Source organism: Falco peregrinus, chromosome 5, assembly GCF_023634155.1.
Source record: "Falco peregrinus isolate bFalPer1 chromosome 5, bFalPer1.pri, whole genome shotgun sequence".
Taxonomy (NCBI): Eukaryota; Metazoa; Chordata; class Aves; order Falconiformes; family Falconidae; genus Falco; species Falco peregrinus.
The window spans coordinates 85050344-85070696 of NC_073725.1; the positions used below are offsets into that span (position 1 = coordinate 85050344).

The 20353-nt window shown below is 45.2% G+C and overlaps 1 protein-coding gene across 3 annotated transcripts in view; it reads right to left on the bottom strand.

The window, feature by feature from the left end:
• TTYH3 (tweety family member 3) overlaps positions 1–19148 on the bottom strand; it is a 79686-nt gene extending 60538 nt beyond the window's left edge. For 2 of the 3 annotated variants that reach the window (XM_055804475.1, XM_055804473.1), the window contains exon 1: positions 18901–19148. In XM_055804475.1, coding sequence (XP_055660450.1) covers positions 18901–19023 — 123 coding nt within the window. In that variant the 5' untranslated portion in view covers positions 19024–19148. The remainder of the gene's footprint in view (positions 1–18900) is intronic. The other variant, XM_055804474.1, reaches the window with a different exon arrangement.
• Between the last annotated feature and the right edge of the window lie 1205 nt (positions 19149–20353).

Consider the following 20353-nt stretch of genomic DNA (forward strand, 5'->3'; position numbering starts at 1 on the left):
TATGCAAGCACAATTTCCAACACAAATTTCAAAATCTGTCATTGCCTGCCTGGCAGAAGCAGTTTGTGGATGTCTAGAAGAGATCTGCCCCCCTTGTACAGAAATGAACTCATTTTGCAAACATTCAGATAACAAGTACAAACCATGCAGCAAAGTTTGGACTGCATATAACTATGGTATTTCCTGGGTTTTACGTGTACAAATTGGCAAAGTCCATTTGTTTGCATGGACTTCCACAATATAAAGATAGCTTTTTTGGTGTTTTTAAACAGCTTCAAAACTTATGTCCAATTTGTACGGAAAGTGGCAATAGTAAGTTTTCTCTTGGACTCTTTAAACATATCTAAGGACCATATTGCAAAAAAAGTGTCAATAAAAAAACACCACCACAAAAAAAACCCCAACTGCACAGGGCTTCAGAACACCCTGTTTTTCTGGTTATTAGCAAGAACAGTCTTTCCAAACGCAGCACAAGGGAGGAAACATTGTGTAATGCTCCACAGTTCCCAGAACAAAGAGCGACCTCTTCTAGCACCAACCCCAGTCTGTGCACTGCAGGCTTGGATGCCACCAAACCCTTCTGCAATTTACAGATGCAAGAGAGGAAGTGGTGACACTTCAGGCAGCCAAAACTTTCCTATTAAGTCAACGATTGAAAAATGTGCAAGACAGCAGAATTCTAAGTCACTCGGTCATAATTTTAGCAGGAAACACTCCGCTCTTATCAGCATTGCTTCAAGCCACCCCTGTTATGCTAATTCAGTAACTTCTGAACACTGAAGCGCCCTTGATAGAGAGGGTCGTTGTGAAAAAATAAGTCCTTCAACACTTGTTTTCATAGCAGCTACATCTGGGGAAGAAATTACTGCAAAGCATCTACCTCCCAGCAGATCACTACTTGGATCGCTTTTAGAGGCAAAGGTACCAACACCATACGCTCTGCTGAAGCTTTACCTGCTTAGAGCTTCATAGATCCATGAAGCCTTGTCAGTATGTGCCACCCCAGCCCTCTGTGCGTGTGTCACTGGGACGCAGCCATCGAGTATGCTTCATTACCTGGGATTGCTGCTCCAAAGCCGACCCCCCCCCCCCCCCCCCCCCCGTGTCAGCACTGAGATAACAGCAAACAGCTCCCCTGTTATTGTCACACCTGATAACTGCAGAGAGGCAAGCCATCATCTTGACATGCCTTCATCTGCCAACACTGTTCTTTTAAGACCATTCCAAGCATAATTTACATACTACTACTGATGCAGAGGTGCACTACATGCCAACTTTTGTCTAGTAAGAAAAGTGATCCCTGCAAGCTAAAAGCAAGATTTGTGCCTTTTATAGAAGGTGCTGACTGCAAATTTATTGCCCCACTTGTGATCAACCTACCCCTTACAACCTCTCACCTTGTAGTTCACTGGGAAATTGTTGCCACTTTGGACACTTGCCGTTGATATGGAGACTTTCTGCATTTCTCCACCCACCAGGCGGTTATTCATCTCACCACTGCAGATCTGCATTTTGAAAGCATCACATCCTCCCACCAATGGGCAGTCTGACTAGTCAGAAGCCCTGTGTCTTTGACCTCGAAAAACTTAAACACACTGAAACTTTCCTTCAGATAGCGACAGCAACACTACTCAGAGGACAAAATTACAAAGAAGTACGAAGTAGTACATTTTCTTTCACATCCTAGTTGATAGTTCCCTCCTCACAGCGCAGTCCTGAGCTATGCTTCCCACCAACCCCCGTTTCTTTGTTCTCTAGTTCGGTATACTGCAATTACTGTGCATTTCCATGTATATACTGCATTTTCCCTGTCTTCTCAATGCTACCTTCTCAATGCTTAATACCCAGTGCTTGAGATGAACCCTTTCTATCCATGAAGAACCGCGACAAGCCAGAAGCACTACAGCTGACTTAACAAGTCAAGTCCAAGGTGTTGCAGGGCCATCTGGCAGACCTCAAGGGAAAGGCTTCTTCACTCAAAACAGCTGCTGTGAACGCACCCCTGTCACAGTGTCTGCTTCTGGCACACGAGTAAGACCAGCCACCAGAGCAGGACTCTGAGTGGTGACACCAGCCCAGCTGAAGAACCAGGCTGCGGCGCTCCCTGCTCACCAGGTCCTCACGTGGCTATGTGAGTGACTATCGCCTAATCACAAACCAGGCTCTTTTCCTCCAGCAACTTAACTACTGACTGGCAGAAGAATGACAGATTTTTTTTAATACAATATCTTTCAGGAAGAAAAGCCAGGAGCACACACTTTTCACTGCTGTTTTGTTTTTAACCACACATCTGGTGTTGGAAACACAGTCCCCGACATTCAAACTGGAAGTACAAGGAGGGATCCAGCAAAGGAAGAAGAAATACAGTGGACAACTAGCTGCTTCATCCACTTACTATTATGCGTTTGTGTACTGCAGCATTTTGAAGCTAGAGAGTGAGGATAGATTGCTGGCCTGGAAACTCTTGGAAAGGACTATTTAATCTAGTTGCCAGCACAACATCCAGGCCACAGCCACTAGCAGCTAGGCAGTGGGCCATTCCTGCTATGAACCATCCTTGTGGCACCTCTGACCTTTGGTTCGGCAAGCCATCCAACATGCACCTTGTGGTGCTTTACGATGACTTCAGTATGTTTGCAACACCACCAAGGTGGGCCACTTCCACTAAACAACAAAAATAACATTTACCAGTCCTCCAGGGAGTGCTCTCAGAAACTTTACAAAACCCCAACAACTGGGCTGTTTAAGAACAGCTGTTACGGCTGCCACCAGACCAGCACTCCCAAGTTAGAGGTTCCCCAATGCTGAATGATATCACCTTTTCTGACCGTTGCAGTTCCTGAAACATTTGCATCAGATCTACACCAGGAACCGGTGCTTAGTTACTTATTTGCTACTTGCCAACCATGTCCTGCTTTGTTTATTTTTAATTCAGTGTCTTTCAGTTCACTACTGCGGCTGGGTGGACTTTTAGCCAGCTATCTTGACTGGTGAATCACATTCCTTAGTTTTATAATAACCTTCAGCATTAGTACCTACATTTATCTTCACAGTTAACTTTGCATTTGAAAATGGCTCTTCCAAAACACCAAGCACCTTGTTACCTGCGCAGATCAGCAATTTGGCTGTTTGAAACATTGCCACAAAGAATGATTCACCAATATGTAAGCAGAAATTCCCCAGGCTGTTTATGAAATCTCCAATAAAAGATGCCACAGAAGGGAGCCAGGTGAATCTTTTTATAAATATTTTTAAGCCAGGTTGCACCAGACATTCAACTTGCACTTGAAAGATCTCAAACTTAAGATCCACCCTTCCCTACAAGGAATTTTTCTTTCTGTTCCTTGTAGACAAGTATTTTAAGCCTCATTTGTGAGCTTATTTTCAGAAAGCATCCTAATCAGGAACAAAGAGAATCAAAAACTGTAAGCTCCAGTGTAGGACTCCCAGTATCTCTTACCAAAGCTTATTCTCTAACCAGGTGGGGCTGGCAGACCTCACTAATTACAAAAACAGTAGTAAAAATACATCCACAGCAGATTCTCTGAAGTTATAAAGCAGACATGCCCTTCCTAGCTCCATCACCTCTTTTTTGTATCACCACCAGCTATCACCATTTCCTTGCCACAACGGCAACTCACAAAAGACACCAACAAGAAAAGTAGCTTGGGCCACAATACAGAGTTAGATCTGCTCCAGCCAATCACATTAGATTAGTGGGGAATGTTATCTGACTCCCAGCCTATACAGAAAACTGGATCTTGGACAAGACTTTTTACAGCACTTTAGGACTGGCAGCAATTGCCAGGAATTCTTCACCCTTTTAGCAGGTGTTAAAGCTTCTGGGGAAGAGCCAGGCAGTACTTTTGACTCGCTGAAGCAATCAAACCATTCGTTACATCACCCAAAGATGGCAAAAAAAAGCAAGAGCAATTCACTAGAAAAGTTTTAAGCAGCCCCAAGATAAGATAACCTCAAGCCACAAAACAAATATCTGCAATAACTCTCATGTCTTCATATTGCTTTTTATTGAATGAAAGCAACTGGTGCATAAACTGCAGAGCAAAGTAGAGCAGAGCATCTGCTCAAACACTCTTACAAAGCATTCTGTAACTGTTCTCACTTAAATCTATGCAGCATAAACCCCACCACGATTCCTCGGGCAGTAACTGTGTGCAAGTAAAGTAGCTCTTTCCTTTATAGGTCTGCAGAAGAATGTCACTAGACATCATTAGTCTTCACTGCAGATGGAGCCAAGAGAGAAGCTTTCAATTTTGCTGGTTCTTCCCATCATCTTTAACAATAAAATAGCCAGCTCAAGTTTTTACTGAAAAGAGAAAGCAAGTTTAAATGTGTATTGAGAAAGCATTTTAAGTCTATAGACAGTACTAGTGGGGGAGAAAACACAGTACTCCGTAGCAGACAAACCTTACTCTTCCAGACTGGAGAAGGGGGTGTGGAACGAAGGAAGATGGGTAGAAAGACAGCCAGAATATGTCCCTGGTGCCTTCAGGATTTTAATCACATTAGCTCAGACAAGGCAGCCTGCTGTACTTACACCTTGAGATCAGTAACAGCTCTCTGTAGGGTTTACCTTGGCTTGCTAACAGCCTTCTTAAGACCTTCTTACATTAGTTTAAACCTCATGCCACACACATGCATATGTGCCCTTCCTCCTTTCCTGGTTTCCCTGTGACAGCCCCGAGGTGCCACGCAGCACATGAAGCGGGATGCTCCTCTCTGCACGTCCCTGTATTTAGCCTCCTCTGCTCCACATTAATGAGGGTATTTACATGAGGGGATACTTCCTTCCTAAATTCTTTGTGCCCTTCGTCCTTACTAGGCACCATAATCCTGTTTACAATGCTCTGGTTGCTATGGAAGTGATTATATTGTCACTAGATTATACCTTCAGGTAGAAAACCTGTAAGTGAAGGAGCTTGAGCAGGTTTTTGCATATATTGGAAGACATGATAGTGCAGTCCCACACATAATGGCTAGGAGCTTTAACAGTAGCTTCTGGATGCAGAATATGACCACCAGGAATAGCATAGCATCTAGTTTTCAGTTTGTTTTCTCCTGTCATTTTCCCATCACTGGCTCCCACTATTTTACACAGTGTCCTTTCAGCTAAACAGTACGGTCCCAGCCACTTCCCTAGGACCCTGAAAACTCTTCTATATCAAAACACTATCTCTTTAGTCCAAAGATCAGGGTGAAAGAAGTGACAAGATCACATAACCAAGCTCCACAACTCTAACTGCCCTTTTGTTGATTACTGCCTTTTATAGAGCAAGGATTTAGAGAGCAGAAGCAAGAGAGACAGTCTCAAATCTGCCACGCTCTGTGAGACACATGACTAACCCAGCTTGAGCTAGCAGAACAGGACAGTGTACGTGCCTAAAATGTGTAACCCCACGTGGAAGCCTATTCACCAGGAGCACAAGCATAGGGGGTTATCTGGGTGCTGCTGGGAAGTTAAATACACAACAGCTAAGAGTGCAGCATAAATAGCTTAAAGACCCCATTCCTTGCAAGTAGCTGGGAATCAAACAAGACACTTCCCTACCTACTGAGACCCCACTCAGCAGCACTGGAGGAGCTTTAGATCTTCAAAGTCAGGATTGTACAAGGAGCCAGCACCCCAAGGACAGCATTGACGCTCACATGCAACAGCTAGCATCGTTCCCCCAACCGATGGTGTTATGTATGTACACATGCATGCCTCTGAACTCCTTCTCACTTGCAGCGCAGTTTCAGCCATCAGGACGCTTACCTAGATCAGGCAATACAGAAATACTGCAGTAGAACCCAAAGAGCCATTGTATAATCCAAACCACAGCTGCACCAAGAACAAGATTCTTATCCTAGTATATTTAATGTTTGGACTACAAGAAGAATATATAACTTGCAGTTAACGTCAAACCTTGCACCACATAATACTTCTTTATTGTAGGATTAGAACAATGTGACAGTTCTGTTTCACACGTCCTGTTCTAACAGGGGAATAAAAAAAATTCCTCACCAAGAATAAAGCCAAGGACCATGCTGTAGTTTCCAGAAGCTCTCAGCCCTGCTTACAGTTAGCCTGTGTTCACAGCACATGGGAGAGACTGCTCACTGACCAACGTCCAAGTGCAGCTACACACAAAATACTCAGGATCTCTGTTTTCCCAGGAGAAGTGACCAGTGACTCGTCAGAAGACAACATGTCAAAGGCTAGCTGAGTACAGTTCCAAGGATCAAAGTCTTGTAGGACTAGTTTTAGTATGAAAGAAGTGGTGGTGTATGTGTTTGCGAGTAGGAAGAAAAGAACTAATTCGCTGCTGGATCCCATCTGAGGGCATGGATGTTAGAAGGAAAGCTCAGCATTCACTACACCAGACATCAAATAGCAAATTTCAGCTTTGGAGGGGAAAACCAAACAAACATGCCTGGTTTGAACTCAAACTTTGATGAGCATTCAAGGCCTATCCTTGAAACTGGTTCTTTCTTAGGAACCTTATATTTCATTTATTACACCAAATAATCCAGATCACTTACTGAAGCCAGCACAAGTAAACTAAGCCTGATACTTAAAGTCAGTGCTGGAAGTCCTGGTCATAGGTTATTCCTGCAGAACTACATTTCACCTATTGGAAATGCCCCTGCTATGGTACAAGAGGAGTATCTTCTCCCAGGCTGCAGTGCAGCTGACAGCAGCAGAAGGTGATTCAGATCTACTCACCAAGCCAACTTGGATCTGCAGTCCTCTTCAGCACTGGGAACATATTAAGAGGTGGCTTAATCACAGGCAGAAGACACAATAGCTAGCAGATAACTATAAAAAGTCTTATTACTGCTCCCAAATACAAGAAGCAGCTTCTCAGAGCAACATTTTCTGGAGAACAAAATTAACAGCAATGAAACGCTATAGCAGCCAACTAACTTTTAAGAGTTGCAACAAATACACAAACACCAAAAAGGCTGAAAGGGCACTGGATTGAGACACACATGTGACCCAGCAAGCAGCTGCCCCTGGAAGAATTTCAGACTTAATTCTTCAGGTCCATGTATTTGTCTCTTAACACACCAAAGGGGCATTAGGGTAACAAGATCCCCACATGTTCTCATCATCTTCTGCTGGGAGAGGAGGCAAGCTCACAGTTTGTCCCTTCCTCCTTCTTCCATAACCTCCATGTCACCCGAGGCAAAAGCTAAGCTACACTAATAAAAACAGCAGAGCTAGCCTAAACTGTCCAATCTTGTTATTTACACCTCAGCAGAATGCTCCCAGCATCTACTATCACTCATATGGCTTCTCCAAGGGCTGCCTGTAATGCACAGGCATTGGAAGTACATCCCAGAATACCATTTGTTCACACAGAGAATTTTGTCAACAGCATTAGACACATTTCACATTCATCACCTTTAGTTTACCGTTTAATATTAAAGCATTTAAAATGCTGAAGAGATTTTAACTTGCAGCATGTCAATCCAAAAAAGGTCGAAAAACAACTCCTGCAGCGATCAAGAGGGTCACCCTTAGAGCACTCAAACTGCTCCAGAACATGGTCTCCAGGACCAGCCAAGAACTTTACCAGGATCTTTACCTGGTTGGTCCTTATGAGAATGAAAGGCTATTTTAACCATGTAAATTTGTTGCTTCCACTAATTTGTCTACTCAGGTTGATTCAACATCCGTTGTCTAGCCTATAGATGTATATATCCAAAATTCTTATAAAGAACAGCCAGTGATCCAGCATATTTGGCCTCACAAAGGATGAAACCCTGTCCTACTTAAGCTCTATGCACTACTCAGTCTCATAAGCTGGCAGTAGCTCAAAGTGCATGGGGAGAGGAAAAGAAGGACAAGCAGAAGACATCGGTCACCTTTTGAAATACTAAGGCACACAGGAAGCATTGTACAGTGCTTTGAAAATAGCACTCTCATCTAAAGACTTCTGTTTTGCTACAGGAAAAGTGTCAAGCAAATCATTCCATTCTCACTGGATGCGTTATCTGCGCTTTCCACTAAATTCAGACAGAAAAAGACCTAAAGCACAGCTGATCCATTTTTTTCCCCTGCCTCCTACTACAAGTGAAACTGTTTCCCTCTTAAGGGAGCATGAACATTAATACTTGCCATTGACTAGAAGCACCTCCAATCTAGTCCTGTGCAACAGCTCACATTTACTCAAGTCCAAGGCAGTCTGTCTAACCTTACTCAAGTTCAAATCCTAAGAAAAAAAGGCAAGCCTGTCTTTCTATTTGTATCCATGCAAGCCTACTGACAGCCAGCAGTCTCCATCCCTAGCCTTTCCCTAGGTCTGTGCCTTTTGATATTGCTTGCACCTGACAGTCTGTCAGTCCAAAGCTAAATGGAGATGATGTTTTCAGGGTCTACTATTGCATCTACGGGGATCGTAACAAGTGAGTTGCAACAGGGTAGAAATAACAAGTCCTTCCCTGAAGTCCTTTCAGCCTTCCCTCTACTTCTGGGGTGGCGGGAAGTCACACAACTATTCAAGTATTTCAAAGATACCAGAAGTAGCACAAACTTCTCTCAGAAGACCCCAGTCATCTGTTGCTGGGGTTTACCCACATAAATTAGTTCCGAAAATTACCTTCCTTTGTATTTCAGAAACAAGAAGAGATTACAGAATAATAGAAGTTTACTATTCATTTCCCCCCTGCCTCCCACCCCAGAAGACAAAAAAAAAAAAGTGTACCTGGTACTTTCAGCTGTTCCCCAATTTCCCAACAGCAGAAGGGGCCCTGTTTGCAGAGCCTGCAACTGCTCCTGTTACATTCTTACTCCAAAAGCACAATTCCCTCAGGTGCTAAAATTTTAAGAAAAGATGCTTGTGTAACTTTTCATTAGATTCTCCTTCCTCTTTTCTCTCCTTGAAAGTTACATTATTACACCTCCCTAGGAAAAGAAATATTTATAAGCAGGACAACTCCACCCTTTCCTCTTAGTTAACACCACAAGGCAAAATACAGCCAGAAGTCAGCCGCTACACACTCTCGGCTATTGCTTCATTTCTCTGCCTTTCCACGTTCCTCACCAAAAGCCAAACCGAGTAAAGGCTCGCCACATCTGCATTCGCCAAAAATCTACGATTTGTGCAACTGATGCAGCACAGCTTATTACAGCTGCATAATTATAAGTCCATGGCTGGGTATCTAATTAAAGGAGGAATGAATTAATGAGTTTTACCAAAGGCTTTTGAGTCACCATTATAATTCTCACCCTTAATCAGCAGCAGGACACTCAAAGGACAGCGTGAGCAGGATCAAGAGCAGAGAGGGGGGATAAACCACCCCCAGCTGATGCATCCCCCATCATGTTCCTGTCCAACGTGTCACTGTCATTCAGACCCTGACAGCCAGATCAAACCCAGCAGGAAAACGCCTAGGCCTTTTGGACAGCTGAATACAAAAACGCTTCCTGAAGCTGCCACAAAGCACACACCAGCCTTTGAACGCCGAGAAGCAGCGAGATGCCGGGCGAGAGGCTCTGCAGAGCGCTGACTCCACGGCTTTCATTCATCCACGGCCCCAGCCCCCACCCAGCGCCAACAATTACAGTTCAGTCTCAGGCTCCCAAGGAGGCAGAAATTGAAAACACGTTTTCATTGAAGCACAGCTTGAATTTCATGAATTCCATTACTCTCTACTTTCTCAGCATTTCCTGGAGTGAATACTGTAAAACAAGGGAGAAAGGGGGCAGGGGGCTGTATGCGAGGAAGCAATCATATGCCACCCCTCTGACCGTGCCAGTCTGAGAACAGAGTACAGAGGCACTTGCAGCAAGGAAGCAACATAAAGGAGGATTATTCCTAAACTGAAGAAAATAAGTATATACTAAACATCATTTTAGGGAGGAAGGAAAATAACAAACTGCCAGAGGCCTCAGAACAGTAACATCATCCGTTACAACCAGCACTTAAATAGCAAGGCAACAGCCACAGCCTTGATGCAAAGCACAACAATTTCAGCATTGCAACAGAAAGCATCTCTTTGGTACTACAGCAAGTATCAAAACTACCGGTTTATCAGCTACAGGAACTTGAGCACACAGTTAGACTGCAGGAAAGTCTACTCCAAGAGCATGAAGTACAGTGAGGTCATACTCTGCCCACCACATAATTCTGAAATCTACTATGTAACACTAAAGCAATTATAATTATCAAAGAAAACAGGCAGTACCAAGCAATGGGTCATTTTTTCCACATGTACAGTTGGAACCCAATCACCTTTGGAATTACTCGCGTTTGCTAATAACACCCTATGGATAGCTCTGACACCAGTACCAATACTCTTGGTTCCTTCACTGACACCCTCTTCTCTCTCTCCCCCCCAGCTTGGGCCTTATCTTCAGGAGCATTACATCATCTACTGCACTGAGCCCTCCTTGTAACAGACACTATTATGCAACTGAAGTGCCTCCATTTGGATTTTGGCATTATTTTGAATTTCGGTGTTGAATAGAAGGCTTGTTTAAATTCCCTGCATGAACAGCAGCATTTTACAGACTGAAAAGGGTGTCCATGCACAGACACCAACACTGGCACAACAACGTGTCTGAATGTGTTATACATTTGTGAAACATCCATTCCCCACATTCCCGTTTCCCCTCGTCCAGGAATAAATCCAGCATTGTTAGGACTGATTAGCAATATCTTTCATCCCTAATTTCACACTACAAAGGACTTTCATGCATATGCACGTGTGGCACCATTCTGAGAAGTCTGCCAGAAAAAGCATTTAGCACCTACTGAGGAAATCACAATCTGAGGGTGCAGCTCCAGTTTAAGTGAGGGTGAAGGGGACTGTCAGTTCTTTTCCCTGGATGATTTCAATGCTGCTCTTACTATTGGAAAAAAAAATGTTCATCTGTTAAAATAAAAAAAGAAGTCTGGCACGTATTATATCTGCTGAAGCAAGCAACCCGATAACCACGTGAAAGCACACATTATTACAAACGTCACCCTCATATCCAAGTGTTTAGAGAAGGAAATTGGTACAGGTAATACAACTGAGTTACACCAACTGCTGTGTCTGTGTACTGCACGCTAACCTACTTTTTTTTTTTTTTGAAAGAGAACAGCCTTGCAGCTGTAAGCGCACAAATGACTACTTTGGAAGGAAACACACATTTGTGGCTTACCAAATGTTAGCTCTCACAATTACAAGATCAAACTCAAAAATGACAAGTGGCTCGTTATACAGAAACGTAAAGAAGTTTGAAATTAAAGGTTTGCAGTGTTTTGTTCTTACTATATTAAATTAACTGGGAAAAAGAAATAGCATCAGCATGGATTGCCCCACAGTGACAATCCACTAGGTACCTGCAGACCCCTTCACCACACAGCAGAAGTTATTTCTGGCTTGTGGATAAACATAACCAATTCCTGTTTTTTCACCACTGCAATACAACTACTGTCATCTGAAAGTGCATCTCCAGGGCAAAAAATCTTGTGTGAACTTGATCCTCCTTGATTTTGGCTCACCTGTCTTGTTAATTGTCATCATCAGCTAAAACAAAGAACTGGTAGGATGACATACCCAGAAAGTACAGACAAGCCTTGCTGAGAGAGGAGCAGGGTTACTGGGTTTTGATTTTCTTATTATTAGAGACAACTCTCCAGCATATATCAGCATGTTTGAGTATTTTGAGTCTTATCTATGTCTTAAAAGTGAGAATTAGAGTTCAGTACAGAAGGTAATCCTGATATATTCCAAGTCTCAAGTTACTCAAGTCTCATCTGAATCTTAGAGCAAATAAATTCCCAGACATCACGTCCCTTCCCCCAGCTATGGGAATTACATTCAGTTGAAAACAAGCCAAGTTCTCCTACCCACTCAAGGGGAATGGGAAATCTCAGCCTAACTGGTGGAAGGTTTATTACTGAAAGATAAAACAGAATCAAGAGGAGAAATGACAATCATCAAGAGCTTAGTTGCAAACAAGATGCTGACTCCCCTCCATCTCAAGACAATTACGAGTGAGCACCATCTTACTCAGTGCTTGCCTGCAGCCACCCAAGCATATTCACTTGACATCAAAGAAAATAAAGAACAACCTCAGAAGAAGCATTAGCCATCACTGGTTAGTCTCCAGCGTGCTGATCCCTACAGGTACAGAAGTGTCCCCAGAAAGGAGCTGACCAGGCAAGCTCTGCCACAACAGTCTTGCCACATCAACACAAAGAGCATGATCACCGATTTTAGACTTCACCCTTTCCATCAGCAAGTGTGCTGATGGGGGGGGGGGGGGAAGGGCTGTAAAACTAGCCTTGCCCTAAAAGGAGAAAAAAAAACAAAACAAAAAAAAACAAAAAAAGGAAAGAAATGCCAAGGGATTGGAGGGTGCTTGTCCTTCCAACTGTCCGTTCTGAAGACACTTAAGAAACCTGATGTGACAGGGGCACGTAACTTTTGTATCTCTCATTCTCAACAGACAGGTTTTTGTTTACAGGCTCAGAATTAAAACTAATACCAAAATACAAGTAAGCGATCAAGACTACTTGTGGCACAGCTCCCTAAATCCACATTCAAAGCTTTGGGATTGAATCAGAGGAAAGCACCTGACTTCCCATCCTTAATCCCCAGTCATGCCTAACGGGATATGTTTTTCTAGGTAAGAATTTCTCACTTTCCCTAATAATGAAAAATACGAAGCATTAAAACTCCACACCAACATCTGCTTGAAGCACTGCTTGTTTTATTGAATCTGCATTTAAACAAAGGCTTTTTGTTAACCTGAAGAGCGAGGATTTTTCCTCTATTCAAAGAGGCATTAAGAATTGAGGGGAAGGGGGAAAACAAAAAATATAAGGGGATGAGATGGTAAGACTAAACTAATTTTGAATAGTCCTTTCTCCAGAACACTAGTGATCAGGCTTTGCAGCTAGACACCAAGATAAGCTTCTTAAGTACCTGCATCATTTTGGTGGCAAACTGAAGGTTACAAACCCTCATCTGCATTTTCAGTTCCTGTTTTGACTCCCTTTTTCCAAAGCAAATACAAAACATAAGGTTCTTTAATGTCAGCTCCTCCAAACTGATAAAAAACACTTGTGTACATACAGGGTAAGTGCAACATTCAGGTAGCGCACAGAGGAGGTACGCGCTTACCCCAAGATTTACCTGATAACCTCCACACCAGGAGACATAAGCTGTTAAACTCTCATTAAAAAAAATAAAATAGGATTTAAGAGGACAAATGTCTTGGTGCAGATGCACCAAGGCGTCAGTGGCAGGCCACCACCTGACCAGACTAATGTTTTTAACTCTGATTCTGCTCTTCCAGCTAAGACCAGCATGATACCTTCAGAGCGCCATATGCCGCACAGAGGTCTCCCAAGACTGAGAAGCTCACCAGGCCTGGCAAAAGCACCTTCTCTGTGCAGGATTAACTTTAAGGATCCTACCCAGACAAAGCAAGCATGGTTTACATCTTTGCACACTCACTTGCATCTCCTTCTCTCCTCCCCCTACAACGTGTTTCACATTTCTCCAAGTCACCTTTTACCCCTCTGTGTGTACTTTGGTCTGCTAAAACCTTACACTGAGAACAGTTAACTTTTTTTGACCAGAGTAAGGTAATCTACAGTCAGGGTTTCCAGATACTGCCAGTTCTCAGGAGACCATCTGAAAACGTAGCAGCACAGCACGGGTCAGCAAAAAAGTAGGGCTGCAGACAGAAAGCTGGCAAAGGTTGATTTTCTGCCTGTCTGCATACCATATGCTGCTACATGACTGGATGTATGGTCAACAGAAGCCATTGTATGCCCATCTTTGGTAAAAAAGAAATTGTCTTTATTCTAAATTTTTGGTTATCCATTATGCTGCAGTTCCCTGTTAAAGGCTCTTCCAGATCAAGGAAAAGGAATCAGACTACAGCACCAATTTGCTGATAAGAGGCATTACTGCGTGGTTACTCATACAACCGAGACCAATGAGTAAAGGGAAGAGGGGATTTACTCTCAGTTCTTAAAAACCTAAAAGCAACTTTAGTTTAATTAGAAAACATTGCATTCTACTAACCAGGGTCACCCAACCCTTCTGGAAACATGAGCAAACTAGTGCTACAGCAGGATAGCTGATCAGACCTTGGAAGTGGTCCACCTATTCTTGAAAGAGCCCTTCATTCTAACCCCTTTAAGAAAGGCACATTACCCTCTGACTTTAAGCCAACTAGACAAAAACACGTCATCCAACTTGACTAATACACATGTTTCCAATTTACAGAAAGACTCTGGGTTTCAAAATTGAAGTAAGACGCCAGTACAGTAGAGGAAGTTCTAAAACAATCTCTATAATCCAAGTTTTTTGGCAGTTTAGGCTCCATCATGCTTCTCCAGCCAAGAAATACTTCCAAAGATGACATTAGCTGTTATGTGTAGGGAAACAGCCTCACAGAGCCAGAAAGTACCTGACAGAATCGATTCCTTGCTGAACCTTTGGCTACAGGTTCAAACACACATGCCTTGGATTAGAGTCTGCAAGCCAAAAAAAGGGAAGCATCATTGGGCTTACACAGCACCTTTCACTGCTAGGTCCCCCCCAACACACATATAGCAGTAGAAAAAAGAATGTTACAACACAAAAGCACTGACAGATGTATGATAGCAAAATAGCAAACTCCTGGGTGACAACACTGAAGAGACCATCTCAAAACCAAGGACTAGAACATACCCCTGTTCTTATCAATGCTTCCTTTAGCTTGGTTCTGCATTTTAATTAGCATGAATCAATCATCCAGTCTTTTTCCAAAGCACATACAGTTGCCATTACACCGACTACCCATGCATTTGCAGTTCTGACTCACAGAAAAAGCATGAGTGTGGTGCAAGGAAACAATTTCACAGATGCTGGATAATTTTGCTTTATTCTAACCCGATTCACACATAACCCATGTGTTTACACAGATTCAGGTCAATGTTGCCATTTTCCAGCAATCAAGAAAAGCAGAAATTAGAGTCAAGGTGCTCTGTAGCTTAGCTTTTACAGCCCCTTCTTCACTGTTTATAGTACACTTTCCAGCATACAGTGAGACTTAAGGGCTACAATAAAATGTTGTAGGCTCCTTTTCTTTTGGTACCAAAAACAGAGTCTCAAGCAGATATTCCATTACCTGTTGTTGTGCTGAATTAAAAAGCTATTCAGCTTTTCTATTTCTTTCCAGCATGTAGCCTCCACACTACCTCAAGGCTCTTAAGCAACCCTACCCTGAGAAATGAAGTGCATTCAATGCCATGCAACTAAGTCACAAGTCGAAGTACTTGTATTACTAAACAGATTAAACTAGCACAGCAGCAGTCTCAGGGCCATCTTACTGTTCCAATTAACCGAATTGGAAAGTAAGTGGACAGTACTGGTAAGATCATCATCATTTATTCAGCAGGAAAAGGCATGGAGACCAGAACTGGTATCAGCATGATGCCATCAGAAGGAGCACGAGCTTTGCTCCATTTTTACATTCCCTTCACTCCAGTTTGTGACTCACTATACAATGAAAAGGCTTTGCAGAGCACTGCAGTATGACTCAGATGAGAATACAGCCAGAACAAAACTGTTCATATCAAGATATCTTCAACCCAAATGATTCATGGGAGGATTAGGAAAAGAACTGGTCTGATAAGATCCTCTATAGGGATGACCCTATGAAGCAAGCCCTGCAAGAAGCACAAGGAAGCAGCTCTGACAGGACTCACCAGCATGCCAACCCCCCCGGTGAAGAAGGATCACAACCCCAGCTCATGCTACATTGAAGCTCACCTCCATTCTCCCAGAAAAAGGAAACAACTAGTTGTACTGCTGTCCACAGCTTGCCATGAGAGAAGTGAAGCATCTGAAGAACATACATATACATAGACATTTTTAAAGAATCTTGTCCAGAAGGGAATGATCTGTTCTGTTCCTCCACACTTGCACACACTGTTCCAACCTAACATGAGAAGATAAGTAGTAAGTAATACCAAGAGAGCATTTTAGAGACCAATTCAGGTGAAAAAGGTATGCAGCCAAAGCCTGCAGCTGCATTGATCTCAGCCCCTGGCAGCAACATTGCCATAAGTTTTTCTCATGCTCTCAGACAAAAGAAGGAAGCCCCTGTAGGTTGGTACACAATGGACACAGCCACCTTGAGGCAGGCTTGTACACAGTGGGTGTCCCTCCTGCTCTGACATAAGAGACTACATGTGACAGAACATCATAACTAGCCACTAGATCTATATCCTTCTGATATTCCCCACCATCCAGGGTCCCAGAAGACAAAACAAAGACCCAGACTTCAAAGACCAGCAGCATGTGCTTATCTGTGAGCTACATGTGCTTGAGGCAGGTTTCAGGGGACAACAGCATGTCTGCTGCTTCAGTGGAATAGGGGCTTGCACATTACAGTAATCCTTGCTAGGTGGAGGTGGAAAGGCTGTTAAATCAGCAGCCTCTTCACCTGTGGGAGCAACAAGTGATATGACAACATTCAAATCCAAGCCACTGTATTTCACTTTTTGTTGAAATGGGATGTTCAGTTGATGCACGAGTTCAAACCCTATCATCAAAACATGAGTACAAGGAAAAAAAAAAAAAAGTAGGTCTTCACGAAGATGTTACTAAAGAAAACAGTTTCCTAAGGAGAGAAATGTTTTCTCTTGGTCATGGGTTGGGAAATCTTTTCTAGAAGCAGTGAAGAATCAGAAAGGACACACTGCTTCCTTCCCCATAACAAATCAGAGTAAAAATGGACACTGAGCCCTGCCATATGCTTATTTATGACAACAGTCTAGCTACTCAATGACTTGAAGTCATGGAAACTTAAGAGGTATTTTCAGTTTAGTAAAGGTAATCCTTCCTTACTAGGGACACTCTGCCCTTTCCCATCCCCACAAGCTCCCAGCTAGCATCCCCCAATGACATCTCTTCAGCCACTGCAGAACCCAAACACAAGCATGCAGTTTAACAGTTTATACTTAAGAACCAAGGTATCAACCACTAATGGAACAGAAAACAGAAATACACACAATTTGTGCCAATAAGACCTACAAAGAAGAGAAAAAATAAGCATAATTTCAATTAAGAAATAGACTTTCTTATTTTCAGGACAGATACGATCTTGGCCACTAAATACAAAAGGTTCCCAAAGAAAAGGGGAGACTATGCCAGCATAGGCTGCAAACTAGAGCAAGAGATGAAAAATCATAACAAAGCTAATAGAAAATGCTAGAATTTAAACCAAAAGGCCTTCGGACCAATTTAAAGCATGAGAGAGCATTTAGCATTACAGTTCCCGCTCCTGGATTAAGTTTCCCTGTTTCACTGCATTAGAATTAATCTACGTGGCTACGAACTCCCAAGTCAACTTGCAGAGCCACAGCAGCTTCGTTATGTAACCGGCGACACCGATACCACGGCTGCGTTACTGGAGCTTGCCTGCTGTCCCCTCACCGACGCCGAAACCAGCAAAGCTGCTGCTGCTCCAACAACCCTCCTGACAACAGACACTTTGGTAACCCAGACGTTCAGGGTTGGATTTGATAAGACATCCTCTTGCAAGCTGATGCTAAGACTTTAAAGGCCATCTACTGCTGTGCAAGAAGTCCTTAATATCATCAAGGGAGGGGAGGCAGCTACACAGAAGGACAGCAGAAGGCTTTAAGTCAGAAAATTATAATTGTAGAAAAATTATCGGACAAACGAACACAGCCCCAGATTTCTGTGAGGAGCACCTTTAAACAATTTAAGTGAAAAAAACGTACATGCTCTCTATTCAAAGGTCAATGAGTGTTTGTTTCACGATAACACGCTCCCAAGAACATCTTTCCATGACCTCTTAACTTGTGATCTTCAGCATCTCATATCCCTTGTTTTAAAGGCAGCTACCCTCTGAGGTCATGGAAATACGGTTAAACTGCTGTGCAGCGTTACATCTGTGTGTGGCCATCTTGAACTCTGCTGAGCCAAGGGAACTAGAAGACATTAACAAACTGAAGCCCCAAATACAAAAGTTAGGTCAAAAGCCTGTTTTGTTTACAGGTTTAAAGATATTTCTTTGCATCCCCCATTGGTCTTTAAACACACCGCTCATGTTTTGCTCTAGCTTCAGCTCAGAGCTCTGTTCACCTGCGTGAAACTAAAAGGCAAACCATGCTGCTTCCTGAAGTATTTTCAACACCTTTTACTTGTAGGATAAATGAGAACTGTTCAGATGCCCTGGCGTTTCTGCCCACGTGCATGACAGCGGGCTGCGTATATAGGACACCGCAAATATGTTCAGAAAAGCAAAATGGTGTTTTCAAAACCAGAGACCGTGGCAAAACGAGGCAGCAGAGCCACTGCAGCTCTGTTCCAAGACGACAGCAGAGAACACAGATGTCAGAGCACACAGATTCACTCCACAATCATTTTAATTACAAGCCAAGCCAACCAAGCACAGGATACAGGCTAAGCAGCATTTAAAAAAAAAAAAAAAAAAAAAAAAAGGCTGAGCGGCGGCACATAAGTGTTGTGCGAGCACCTTCCCGTGCACTTGATGCTAACGGCGCCCCCGGGCACCGAATCCCCCGCTGCCCGGCGGCAACAGCCGGTGCTGGCGCGGCGCTGCGGGCCGATGGCGGGAGCCGGTTACGGGCGGGGGCTGCGCGGGGCCCGGCCCGGGGGTCCTTTCACCTTCTACCAAGAACCGGGGCTTCCAGCAAGCAGGGGGCAGCTCGGGGGGTCCCGCTCACCCCGCCTCCCGCCCGGCGGGGAGCCGGCCCCACACCTGCCCCTCACGGGGCGGGCGACTGGGGGGCCACGGCGCCCACAGACACCCACCCGAGGGGCCCCCCTCCTCCTCCACCGCACCCCCTGCCCCAGGCGGCCCACGGTTGCGCCAATAGCCCCCCCAGCCCCCGCGCACGGACCCACCTGCTGGTACTCGGCGTCGTGCGGTCGGAAGTCGGCGGCGGTGAGCTCCCAGCGCAGGCTGAGGTGCGGCAGGCGGTGCAGCAGGCTCACCCACCAGGGCGGCGAGTAGCTGACGCCCGCCATGCCGCCTCGCCTCACCTCACCCCGACCCACCGGCCATGGAGCGCCGCCGCCCGCGCTGCTCGTTCGCCCGCCCGCTCGCCTCCCTGTTCAGCCGCGGCCCGGCCGGCGGCCCCGCATGGCCGGCACCCCCCGCCTCCTCCCGCCGCGCCGCTCGCTCCCTCTTTGTTCGCCGAGAGGCTCCACCGCCCCCGCGCCCGGCACCGCCCGCCCGCTCCCATTGGCGCCGCCGCGCCGCGCCCCGCCCCGCCCGCCGCCGGCCCTCAGCACCGCCCCGGCCCCGCCGCCCCCCGCGGCCGCTCGGTTCGGCCCGGGCCGCGCAGCCCGTGGTGCCGCCCGCTGCCCCGGCAGCCGCGCCTCGCCGCCACCGCCACCCGTGCTGCGACATGGCGGCGCGGGGCCGCGTGTGGCGGAGGGCGGGCGTCCCCCAGCCGGCGTCGGACGCTGCCCCCTGCCCTCACGGCAGCACCTTCCCGCCACGGTGGCCCGAGGGGGAGCCGGCCCCGGGCGCCTAGCGTGGCAGCGAAGCGCTGCTCCCGGGCCTCCGGTGCCAGCACCTTGCGCCTCTTCCCCCGGCGCTGGCTCCCTCTGCGCTTCCCCAGACGGTCCTGGCTTTTCCAAAGGGCGAGGGGGAAATTTCTAGAAGTACTGAGGTGCCTAGAGATTCAGGCGGGCGCCTCGGGGAAGGGGTGCAAGCGCACGGGGCCTTCCCTCGTGCCACAGAGCCGTCAGGCATGCCGGGCCTGCCCCCAGAGCCTCACCCAAGCCACTTGTAGCACTTGTCGGCTTCAAGGGACTTGGGACTGTCGGCTTGTTTTGACAGCTACTGCAAATTAAACCCCTCAATGCTGAAGCAGCGGCAGCCTATTGCTGCATCAGGCCCTGCCTGCCGTCATGGTGCGAGCACTGCTCCTTGCAGAGCCGCGTGGGAACAACTTTCCCAAGGATTACACTCCGACCTGAGGACAAAAACTTTTTGTTTCTTCTTAATCAGAACATAACCAAACTATTTTTAGACTTAAAGGTAAAAAATACAAGCGTACCCTCTCAGGGGCATGTGTCAGAAACCAGTAAGCGGTACATAAATAGTTTGGATAACTTTAGGATAGCATTGTAAAATAGAAAAGGTAACAGTAAGCAGCAGCAATCCCAAATTCATTGGCTTCATTAGAAAGATTGTACTGTTTCTATTACAACTGAAATGTGTAAAAATACTTGCTGTTTTCTTTTAAAAGGAATACATCAAATACCTTCAGTCCAGCTCTACGTAGTATGGCCCAGCCCTAAGGCAGGAGTTCCAGCTTGGTCAGTCCGTTCATCCCTGGGCCTTTGC